Source organism: Dufourea novaeangliae, unplaced genomic scaffold (genome assembly GCF_001272555.1).
Source record: "Dufourea novaeangliae isolate 0120121106 unplaced genomic scaffold, ASM127255v1 scaffold177, whole genome shotgun sequence".
NCBI lineage: Eukaryota > Metazoa > Arthropoda > Insecta > Hymenoptera > Halictidae > Dufourea > Dufourea novaeangliae.
Genome location: NW_015374070.1, coordinates 2,416,735 through 2,429,252, shown reverse-complemented (window position 1 = coordinate 2,429,252; position 12,518 = coordinate 2,416,735). Strand labels below are relative to the sequence as shown.

Genomic DNA, 12,518 nt, shown 5'->3' with positions numbered 1-12,518 from the left:
GTTTACTATCATCCTAGAAAATCCCATTAAAGTCGAAGTCGGACAGTTGGGGTCCTTTCCTTGTAAGCACGTGCTTATTTTGCTTAATGGTTAATCCTGCCTCCACGACAGTCAACGTGTCGGACGAAGAAATCGGGCTAAACGATCCTGATTCGAATTCCAAGCCAAGTGTTTAATCGTCTAACGATCGTCGAACGTGGCCCCCGTTCGAGGCGTTGGAACCGTGATAAGTGGTTGTCTCGTTCAGTTTCAAGTTCAGTACCGCGGGACAGAGAGCGGAGAAGTGGTATGTATATGTAGTTGTGCTAATGGTTGCGGAGACGGACGACGCGGCGCTAGGCGTCACGTGTGCAAGGTGTGGCGGCCACTAATGAACGTTTCTAATGCTTAGTTGGCAACAGGCCCAACGGGGTCGCGAACCGTCCAAATGCTTCGTAGATAATCATATCTTGCCTGGAATCGTAATCGGTTCTCTTCGAAGACGTATTATACCTGCGCATCACCAGCAGTCTCGGCAGAACATGGATAAAAACACGACGGACCCACGGCGCCATCACGTGCGTCTGTGGCGACCGGAAGTGAACATTGAGGACTACCACGGTTACGCATATACTGAAACGTTACGATCGATTATGTTACGTTAATCCCTACTGAAACAAGCGAAAATAAACGAGTTGGTTAGAAAAACAATTCGGTGGTAGCAGTTCCGAGAAAAGAGGTCCATACCTATTGATTTCGATGAAACTTTGTGAAATTGTCTTAGATACACGCAAATGAACATGTATGTGTATGTATAAGGTGTTATTTATAATATGTTCATTGTGGGAGTATTTAAGATAATCGTACCATGTTCCAGAAAAATTGGAGGGTAGACCTTTACTCGAAACTACGCTGCCGCTCATAAGTATTAGGACACCAATCTGTAGAAAGAAAATATGATATTTGGTAACGTATATTTTAAGCTACTTTTAATACTTTATGGTAGTATAAGCGTTACCTGTCAAGCTTTAATATCTCCTAAACAATATCTATTTTAGATTTTTAGCAATTTCGTAACAGCTTGTAACATTTACTGTATATTCGGTAAGTGTCGTAATACTTATGAGTGGAACTGTACAGTAAATCCTTAATGAGTGTTCGAAGCCGATGTTTCAGTCGCATATGGCCATTAGTTTATGAAATATTTAATGTGCCGTGCCAAGGAACCTTCGAACACTCATTGAGGATTTACTGTACATCGAAAAATTAGTTTCGTGGATTTCTTGTATTTTGCAATACTTTCGATCGTTCGAGTGTTGTATATTTATAGGTTACTTAGAGAAATTATTCAATAATGTAAATAAAGACTCGAGCAATTACTTTAATACAGGTTTACCGAAGTTTCTAGTTTAACTATTTGAGTGCTATATCAGCAGTATTTGTATGTCTAATGAACAGCATCGGTACCGATTATGGACAGACACGAGATATTATTTAAATAAAAATTCGATACATTATACGATTCGTCTAAACAAAAGTTTAAAGTTAGGATTCTGTTATGCATTATTTTCAATTAATGGTTCTATAAGAAATTGTTCTGCGACGTTTCTCATCACGGACGCACTGTTATCAATAGTGATTCTTCAATCATGAATTCTTTCCACTTTAAAAGGTCACTCCGACACAACTATGGTACTCGAATGGTCGAACAAACAAATAAACGTTACAATCTTTTATGTAGTTTTTTTACATGATCCTCTCTTTTAGATCACTGTATCGATCCTGTTATTACTCTACTATATTCACGTTCAGGACTTATATGATTTGACACACAAATTTCTAGATAAACAAGTGCTGTTGATTATTTTTAATTAGCTTCTAAAAAGTCTTGATGATCGATTCTAACAACTATGTACCTAATAACGTTCACCGATGACTTCCCCCGTTTAATTGTTCGAACATTCTGTAATTCGTAATAGATAAATCGGTGATAATACCTGAAGGTGTCTAGGATCATGGTGAAAAGGACGAATTTACCGAGAAGCGGTACCACGAGCGACGTGGGCGGGATGATTTCGGCCAGCAGGAGGAAGAACACAGTCAGCGACAGTAAAATCGAAATTGAAAGGCTGACCTGCAATTGAGAGAAATCGACACTTTGCAACATACTGTGTATAATAACTAGACTGCGGATGTTTATGCAAATATAAATTTTTATGGATTACTTTGTCGAAATTCGATGCAAAAAAATTTTTATTTACCTTCTTAACGGTTCTAATAGGTTTGAAATAAAAAGAAAATCTGAATAAATTTCCTGAAACTTTTTATTATACTAAATTTCAAACAATTGGATATTCTATAAATGCATAAAACCCGTAGTCTAATAATAACATTTAATGATTAATTATAATATCTAATTCCTTAATCGTAAATACAATGAAATGAAAACGTTAACAGAGATCAATATCACGCTTTTCTTTTTATTTTGTTAACCTCGACAAACCGTTTAGTCGACCAAGTGGGTTTTTTTAACTTTTTTTTTAAAGTCGTTTATAGTCCGTAAGCTCCGAATAATTACGACGTTAGTCCTGGCGATTTTTGAGATTGTTTAGAATAAATGGAAAGGACGAAAAGGGAGCAGTAAATGGAAAACAATCGAATACAATGTCCTGATCCGATTCGGAATTTGAAGTGCACATTCTCGAGGAAAGCGTGTCCGCCCACAAAGAGACAAAGGAGGAGCCCTCGAGGTTAAGTGCCGACGAACAAAACGTTCCTTTCATTCCCTCATGACACAGTATTGTACATTTCGAAACGTGTTAAGGTCGTGGCCATTACTCCTTCTAATGGCATCCAAATGACTCGTGCACATAGTCCTAAATAGGGGGATGAAGGATCGCGTAATTTCATCTCGGTCCTGTTTTCACCGTTTTTGTCAGATAAAATAAGACAAGAGTAAACTTAGAAGAATTTAATTAAACAAAAAAACATAAACAGTGATTTCTTATATCTGATTCATTTTTCAACTGCTAAATCGATTTTTCTATTATTATCTTATATTTTTTAGATATCAAGGTGACTGAATTTTTTGAAGGTCAATGCATCTGAAGGACGAATTAAACAACCTATAGCATTGTGGTATTAAAAAAAGATGCATTGGAATTGAAAAAACTCAAGGTCACCTTGATATAAAAAAAAAAATAAGATAAAAAATCAAACTGTATTCATCCGATGCATCCCTTAAAATGCTACATAAATTCATGAAAACGTTCTGTGATACAATCGATAGGTAATGAGATATTTTAGATAGCAGTTCGTATTGATTCACCCGGTATTTTTGGTCTTTATACCTGCATTCATCCCTGTAGATAAATCGTGTTGCTGTTTCTCTTTATCCGAACATTTTTCTCAGTTACCAAAAACGAAAAGTAGATAACCGAGTTATTCAGGCAGAATGTTTCAAAAGCCTCGAAATTCCCCAATGGCGATATCGTTAAGTAACACGACCGTCAGGCCGCAAAACAAGCCCCCGCGGCGCGGCGACAAGGCCAGAAAAATCGAGCCAAGCGACGGGCGGTATGAATCAAGCTTTAAATCGAAATCCGGCAGCTAGACTCTAGATCAACGCGGGGGCGGGAGAAACAATGCCCTCTCGAATCGGTCTTTGTCCTCGGTTTCCCTCGCTTGCTTACCGATTTGAAACCCACAACCCCCTTTCAGCCCACCTGTCCTCCAATGCACCTCGACTTTCATCTCGTGTTACGTCTATCTTTGCGAGTGTATCGTGTCTGTGTGTTCATATCGATACGGATACCACCGACCTTTCGTGGCCGTTGCATCGTCGACGAATTGTGGTCACTTAACACTAGAACTACCAGTGTTCCAATGTATACTAATGTAAATTGTATAATATATGGATACGTACAGTATACATGGTGTCGTGTAACTGCTGGTACAACCGGGGAAGGGGGTGATTCTATGTGAAAAAATAAATTGAAAATGAAGTTTCATGTGATTTTTTAGGTATGTATGAAAATCAACATATTTCTTTTAAAAATGAGGACGTTTTCATGTTTTTTAAATATTTGATTATTCCTATTCACTAAATGTATGCTCTAGTATAATAAACGTATTTTATAAAAATAAAGTGTCATTATATGTGTTTAAATTGTATTAAAAATAGAAAGCCGATTCATCGGTTCAAGGTATTTTTCGGAAAACCCACAAAGCCGATATACAGGGAGAGTCAATAAGCACTAGCACCTAAATACATCATTATCTATTAATTGTACCAAAAACCGTTTTAATGAAGTATATAGCATTTTAAGGGACTCATCGGATGGATACAATTTGATTTCACTAATATCCTTTTTGTTAGATATCAAGATTACCTCGAGTTTTTTTCAAGGTCAGTGCATCTGTTGTTTTAATACCATCATGCTATAGGTCGTCGAATTCGTCCTTCTATTAGGAACAACGTAGTATTAAAAAAAAGATGTATTGACCAAAAAAATGAGTTATAAAAAAAATCTAAGTCTATCCATCCGACGCGTCTCTTAAAATGCTACATAATTCATTAAAACGTTCTCTAATACAATTAATAGGTAACGAGTTATTTTAAATAGTATTTCTTATTGACTCGTCCTGTATATCGGCTCTAAGGTACCAAAAGGGTTAAAAGTCGGAAGTTCAATGGAAATCAGTGAATCAGGCTTAAGCAATCGTGGTCCCGCCTTGTATCAATTTCAGAACGAATCGAAGTGTCGGAGGGGGGCGAGGGGCGTGAGACTCGACTGCGGATGGCACCGTTGACATCTGACCTTCTCCCCCCCGGTTTTAATCCCCTAACACCGTCGCGCCCCTGGCGCACCAGGGCTTGCCCCGTTGCTTTTTCCAGCCGGAGAACAATACGACTGAATTATAGAGGCGCGCACGGCGTCAAGTGGGTATCGGCTCGAGGTCAAGAGTCCATGAGGAATGGAGGCCGAGCGGCATTTAGAGGTTTGCATACCCGCCCGTTGGATTTTGATATTTGACCCTCTCCTCCACTTCGGAATCCATCCCGATCGAACGAATTGGATATCCACGATGGAATACAACACCGCCCGCGCGCCGCATAACTCGTACTCTTTGACTGTACAGCGTGGATCCGGCTTACCATCCCACCAACAGACGATTATTTAACCCTCTTATAGACTGAATTTTGGTTTGCGTAATTATAAGAAAAATTTCTGCAACGTGAAACCAACGATATTTAACCTCTAAATAGAAATTAATAATGAATTAATAATTATTAAAGAGTTTATTATTACTCCGATATCTCGAGACTGGAGTGGATAATCGCTACAAAGAATCTTATCGGTTACCAAAGAAAGGGCATAGAACACGGTATGTATACATGTCACATAGCGGTAAAAAAAATAACCCTCTTAGTACCCACAAGCCGAAATATAAATTATAAATTCTGGTACAAAAAGTAACGAAAGTATGATACTTAATGTAATACAAAATACACTTCAGTGTGAAATACAAGAAATGGTGTAAAATTATCATTATTTCTAGAAAAATAGTGTCAATTGTAATAAATATCTTCGAGAATGCATGTTTTCTAAGATATTTCTAGATGGTACACAGAAAAATTGTAAGGTACTATAAGGGTTAAATTGGACCAAAGAAAAATATAATTTTTTTGAACAATAACTTCTTTACACACGATGACATCCAACTAAAACCTTGACAATACTACTCAGGCCGATGACGTTGACAACATATTAAAAAATCATCGAAATCGGAGGTGGGTCCTGTATCTATCCGTTGTAAATATTTACCTAACATCGAAAAGTATCCAGCGAAATTAACGTTGGCACGTTCACCGAGTATAGTTGTATTCTAGAACGAGTGATTAGTAATTTTTCTGAATGGAGAACTCACCTTCTCGCCACTGTCGCTTGGCAGATAGAAGACCAACACAGTGAGAAACGAGATACCCATGCACGGTATTATAAGGTTGACGGTGTAAAATAGAGTCTTCCGTCTCATGGTGATGTTGAACGTGATGTCGAGGTAAGGCTCGTCGCAGCACGTGTAAAATTTTTCATTTCTGAAAAACGAAACGTGGCCAACACACGGCATTTCTCCTGCCTTGCGCGGCTGTTGCCTCGAGAATTGGGTTTCGGACGTGTGTGCATTAACCGCCACTTCGCAGATTGTCGCGGTCGTGTGAGCCACAGATGTTTGTACAAGCGTAAACCCGTTCCGAAAAGGCATTTCTCGCTGATAAGATTATATTTTTTTCCTCGGTGGCTCGAACTCGATTGGAAAACAAAAGAGAATTTGAAACGACGAACCATTTTCATTCGAACAATCCCTCGAATTATTTTCAGGATTTTTAGCCTTAAGTGGTGAGGTGTGGTCTGAGGAACTCCACGAATAGTTTTAGAATATTTTATTTTTACTATCTTGCGCGTTTCACCTGGTGTGGCGCGGGTCATTTTTGGCGACTTGGCTGCGTCAGCAAGGGATTTGAAGAAGTCGCTCTAATTACTGTGAATTTTTATTTAATCTTCTCTCTACTATTCCCTCGATGTTTTACTCTCAACATATATTGTCTATAAATAGTAGATATTTTTTGAAGGTTAATAATTATAAACACTAAATATTTAATTTTTCGGTTCAAAAATCGGTTTATATCGGTATATACGGTCTTCTGTAGGTAATAAAACACCATGCAACAAAATTTTGAAAATTCTGAAATGATTTGAATTTCTGATATGCCAATTAGTTATCGAAGCTAATCGAAATATTTATGAATATATTATTTGTTGAATACGATAGATAGAAAGTCACCAAAATTGTACTAGGTTGAATTATTCGAGAAATAAGATAATTAGGGGCTAAAGGGATGCTTGTTTGTTTCTATCTTTTTTCTTAGATTACCTACAATCTGAAACAACCACTTGTATAAATAAGTAATAAGATTTCCAACCTCACCAATTAAGGGTTACATTATACATAACGGTTTAATGTGGATTCGCGTAATGATATTCGGGCCACTCACCTCACGGCTGGGACTTCGAGGATGTCCCACTCGACGGAAGTGTAAAACTCCGACAAATCGACACCGATGTCGACGACATTGCTGCCGCGGATCTCGTCGATGTGCCTAAGATCGACCTGCGGAAGATCGTTTACGAAAATATATATTAATGGGACATCCGTTAATTGAATAATGAAGATAGAAAAATAAATCGATTGAAAGATATCTACTAAAATGGTAATTATTTAAACAAAATTTTTAAGTTACTTATTAAGTAAAGTAACTCTTAAAATAATCGAATAAATGAAAATCTAGTAAATTTGTCGGTCATTTAGACGAGTGTTTTACATTCATTTAGAGCGTATAAGCCTATTTTCGATCATTCTACGTGAAGGAACTAGGAGAATTTTGGGTCGTTTGTTTTTTACCATCTGGTATATAATGATTAATGTGTTGTTCGTGGATCGTACATTGTGGTAAATCCATCAAGTTCGTTCAATAAGAAGCATGTACCGATCGATCAGCTCCGCGTGGTACGAATGGACATTCCCGTAAAAGATGATTACGTGAGACGCTTTTAACGACCAAACGGGACACGTCACACTTGATATCCGAAGGATCGTCAATTTCTGTCGCTATGTCAAACACATTCTATGGGGATCAATTTATTTTTTAGATTGAGAAGTCTAACGAGACAATGAACGAACGATCATTAAATTGTTGCATAGTAAAATGGCGCTCGAATTAATACCAATGGGTTGTTCATTAAGGTATCCAGAAATAGTTCATGGTTGCAACTTATTTGTTACTATTTTCATAAAATATGTGAAGCGTATCAATATGCATTGTCAAATTCAATACTTATTTTCGATGAAATCAGAAGCTTGTACTATTTCAGTCTTATTTACTGAAAACTAGTAATTTTCTAGTTCTGACAGTGCATTGAGTCCGAACACTTACGGAAGGTAGTTGTATACAGGATATCCCACCTAACGTGAACACCTTAAATATCTCATTTGTATTTTAGAAGATACAAGAAAATATGAGGGAAAAGTATTATTTGGTTAGAAGGAGTGAATATTATGATAAGCAAAATTTTTTCTCAAGTTCATATTTTTCGAAATTTCAAGGTCATCAATATTTTTTTTAAACGAGACCATACATTAATAGCTGAGATTATGATCAATCCAATGACCTGTAATAGTGTGACCTTCATGTGACCCCGAGTACGAAAAATCCACAAATGTATCAGAGCAGATTTAAATAATCAAATAACTACAACACAGGGGTTAGTGTAAAAATGTATCAAAGTTGATGAACGTCACTTTCAGTATTTATTAAAATTAATTTTCTGCAAATCAAATGCACATTAGGTGTAACACACCCTGTTTACCAATAAAACGGAATCGCCTGTATTTACGTGTTCGAATCGTGAGAGAGTATCGAGTTTATCGTGTGTCTGAGCTCTGTATCTGGGACTTTCGTTTCCGAACGTTGTCTCGAAGAAGTAATCAAGGATTCCGGCGCAGTTCACCAGGGAATCTCGTTAACCCGGACTTAACGTGCAGAAACGGACGGGACAGAAACATCAGGAACATCGAGGGGCATTCCGTTCGCCCGAGCGGCGAGTGGATCAAAGATAACTAACCGTAATGCCCCGGCGTTCCCTCGATTAACTAATTGATACCGGTCCCGTGTCAATTTCCCATTGATACTTATCGCCAGGAACGAACCAACGGCCTCGTTTATGAACTCCCGTTACTTGTCTCTGAAACTCGTGTGTCACTTTATCTGAACTCACGTCGCTTATAACACGACACCCGTTACATTTATCCGAACTTGTCACTTCGTAATTGACGCGTGTTGTTACCGAATCAGAACTCGCGTCAGTCGTATCTCTTAACTTATTGTTAGTTATCTTATTTGGACTTGCGTTACTCTATCTGTATTTGGGTCATTTTATCTGGAGTTGCGTTACTTCATCTGACTTTGGATAGTTTCATTTGAAACTCGCGTCACTCGTATCTCAACTCAGTTACTTTATCCGAATTTGCGACACTTTATCCAGAGTTGCGTTACTTCATCCGAATTTATATGTTTGATTCTACTTAACAAAATTATTTACTAAAATGCAAAGTTTATTTCAGAATTAAGAAAAATTTCTGAAAAGATGATAATAGTAACGATAAGGAAATTATATAAATAGATATTGTATAAATATTTCGACATCTATGTAATCCTTATTTCAGAAATCTGTGAATAATGTGAATAGTCACTATATACAGGGTGTAACAAAAATGTTGCAGATCCCTGAAATGGGTCACTCGTGAGGCGATTTGGAACAAGTTTTTTTCGTAGCAAAAATGTTATCCGAGGCTTTGTTAGCGAGATACTAACGAAAAACTCCGACCAATCAGAGCGGGAGTCTGCCGGCCGAGCTTAAGTTTAAATTGTTCTATATAAATGTAACGCTCAACATAATCGATTACCTGGAAGCCATCGTAAGTCCACGAGCCGAACTTCATGACGCACGTCTGCTCGTCGAAAGGAAAATATTCGACGTCGATCTCGCAGGAAGACTTGTATATCGCCGGTGGCTTCCACTCGACCCTCCCTGTGTAATTCAGCGTCGCCTTCGTTGCCAGCGTCACCTCGAAATTGCCGTCGGCGCTGTACACGATTCGAAAAGTGATAACGACGGATCCCCGAATCGATCCGTGATCTATTTACAACCTAGGTATACACGCTATTTCGTAACTTTCGAATCACGTAATTTTGTATTCTGCCGTGAAACGCGGAAATTGGAATTTTGCAGCTTGAATGTTCGAATGTTTCATTAGTGTACGTGAATCTGATTATATTAATATTTTCGCGGTGTACGGTTAACAGACAATGAAATTTTATTGGATTCACGGCAAATTACGCCCCTTTATGACCGTATTCCAACCCCCCCCCCCTCCAATACCGAGAGCAACAAAATTCAGGGATTATCCATGGCCGTTTGCCAAACGATTTCTGATGACACTGCGGATCACCGAAACTTTGTAGGAAAAAAAACCTTTTAAAATGCAAAATACTGAGCGAAAGTACGTTATATCTTTTGTATATGTATATATTGTACGTTACTGTTTCTCGTTTGTCGGATAGGTATACATGTACGAAATTGTAAAACGGCTTAATGAATGATTTCTTGCTTTTGATTTTTGTGTTCGTTCAAAGTCAAACTGTGCTATTAATGAAAGTCCAATCGAATTAAAGCTACAAGAAAAAAATCTCCCCTTTCCTCTCAATACGTATAACGAAAGGTCCACTTGTTTAACAGTTAGAGAAGATTAAGCTATTTTAATCACTGATATTCGAATGTCGCGATTTATCGATTTTTATAATGATGAATATTAATTTTTTATGTAAAATGAAGAATAAAAATAAAGTTTCTTACTTGTTGTACAAAACTATATCGGGCCTCCATATATGATCGGATGGCACGTGCAGCATCTCCACCCCACCATATTCTTTCGGATCCCATTTTAACTTGTAATCGTACCACGACTGCGAACAAAACACCGAAAATTTCAATTACCTCCTTGATTCACAACACTCCGTTGCTGGAAAAAAGTGGACAAAAAAATATTCAATTTCCTGTTGCAAAATTACCAATCTCTGTTGGTTGAAACGAAAAACGAAATTGATTACACGAGGAACACTGAAGCACACAGGACAAAAGAATTTAAAAGAAAACGTACACAAAAATTCTCACCTTTCCAGGTAAATTTCACAAATTTTCGTCGAAAGAAACAAACTATTGAGTCGTTCATTTCTCAAAGTGATTAACTCCAAAAAGAAACGAAACATAAAAATACAAATTATACAAGTATAAAAAGTTAAGCATTGATCAATTGCTTTGGCGCTAAAATTCGAAAGAATTCAAAAAGTAAAGTCAGTCACTTTCGCCTGTGTGAACAGTTCAACCATCCCGAAATAAACGGAAAACTATTGGATTCGGAATTACGAATGGAACATCTGGTATAGCGGTGTCCACGTGGACAGGTGACGAGCGGAGCCTCGAGCACGTTTAAAGGAGAAACAACGAGAAACTCGGAGAAACAAAGATTGCACACGCTTCTCTGCCGGCTGTCAACGGTGGACCACGCGTGGCGCCGATTATCGCGCGGCGATTCGCTCTTTCAGCATTTTCCGGGAGGGCGCACGGATTGTTTCCGTTGGACAGGGAGGGCGGCTGTCAACGGCAGGGGAACGTCTGCTTTGTGCGCGGCGTTGAACAGTTTTGACGGCTGTCGGCGGGGGAATCCCCTGCCCCACTTCCTCTTCCGCTGCATCAGACCTCCGTGGAGGAATTAATTAAACCGTAAGGAACAACGAATCGCGATGCAACCGAATTCGACGAACGCCGGTGGAAATGTATCGGACGTATACAGGGTGAGTCAGTAAGAACTATTTAAAATAACGCGTTACCTATTGATTGTATCAGAAAACGTTTTAATGAATTATGTAGCATTTTAAGGGATGCACCGGATGCATAGAAAAATGGTATTCGGATTTCTAAATGTTACAATGTAAAAATAAAGAAAATATATAAGAAAAATAAAAAAATAAATCCGCCTAACTTTTTTATTTTACTCTTAAAATAACAAGATGCAACGTAAATATCAGTCTCATAATTATGAAATAACGATTTAAGGAGCGTTAAAGGGTTAAATATAGGTACTGAAGTTTTTGATGATTCGAATAAAATTCTACCAAACTCGAAACCGACTCTTGCACGATGCCTTTAAACCGTCCCTAACGACAACGTAAATCACTTCAGAATCAACACCGTATAATGCAATCATGCCCGGTCAATTTCCTTTAATTGATTCTATTTCTGGCCCCGATAAAGCCCACCCGTCCCGATCCGAATCGAAGGGATTCGTGGCAGTATTTGCCGACCATTAATCTATCAAGCGGCGTCACGGGGTAACGACCATAAGTACATAACGACGGGGACTCGGTGTCAAACGTTCGTGGTTCGTCGAAATGCCGCCTGCAACGGAGAGAAAGAGCACCCGCATATATTAAAGAAACCCGTGTTACTCGGGTCGAAATGAAGGGTGGGTGATGGGGATAAGGGATTTCTTCGGCGACACCGGTGAATTACAGACTCTACAATTTCTATTTACACGAGCAACCGCTGATCCATCGATTTTACACGAGGATTTCTCCTACAAACCGATTGATTCTATAAAAGAAGGTTAGACGAGAAAAGAAAATAAATTTATTCGTTCGTATGTTACGTATCTGTGGTTAGCAGGAAAAACAGTGCATAGTCGTCATGAAAAAATGGAAATTTTGTGTTTCCGACGAGTATACTCGTCATACAAAAGACAAAAAATTGCCATTTCTTCCTGACGAATATATTCGTCACAAAACAGTTAACAGGTTAACAGATTCATCAACTTGGAAATCAAATAAAGATTTAGTTTATTTCTGACCTTGTCGAACACTT

The 12,518-nt window shown here is 38.2% G+C and overlaps 1 protein-coding gene across 3 annotated transcripts in view; it reads right to left on the bottom strand.

Moving 5' to 3' along the window:
- Window positions 1-12,518, bottom strand: part of LOC107190397 (acetylcholine receptor subunit alpha-like) — a 30,278-nt gene that overhangs the window by 3,893 nt on the left and 13,867 nt on the right. Inside the window, exons 4-9 of one of the 3 annotated variants that reach the window (XM_015579189.1) lie at window positions 10,455-10,564; window positions 9,505-9,685; window positions 7,037-7,152; window positions 5,911-6,079; window positions 1,977-2,113; window positions 454-612 (exon numbers count right to left, since the gene is read on the bottom strand). In XM_015579189.1, the coding sequence (XP_015434675.1) occupies window positions 454-612; window positions 1,977-2,113; window positions 5,911-6,079; window positions 7,037-7,152; window positions 9,505-9,685; window positions 10,455-10,564 (872 nt within the window). The remainder of the gene's footprint in view (window positions 1-453; window positions 613-1,976; window positions 2,114-5,910; window positions 6,080-7,036; window positions 7,153-9,504; window positions 9,686-10,454; window positions 10,565-12,518) is intronic. The other 2 variants (XM_015579192.1, XM_015579190.1) reach the window with 2 other exon arrangements.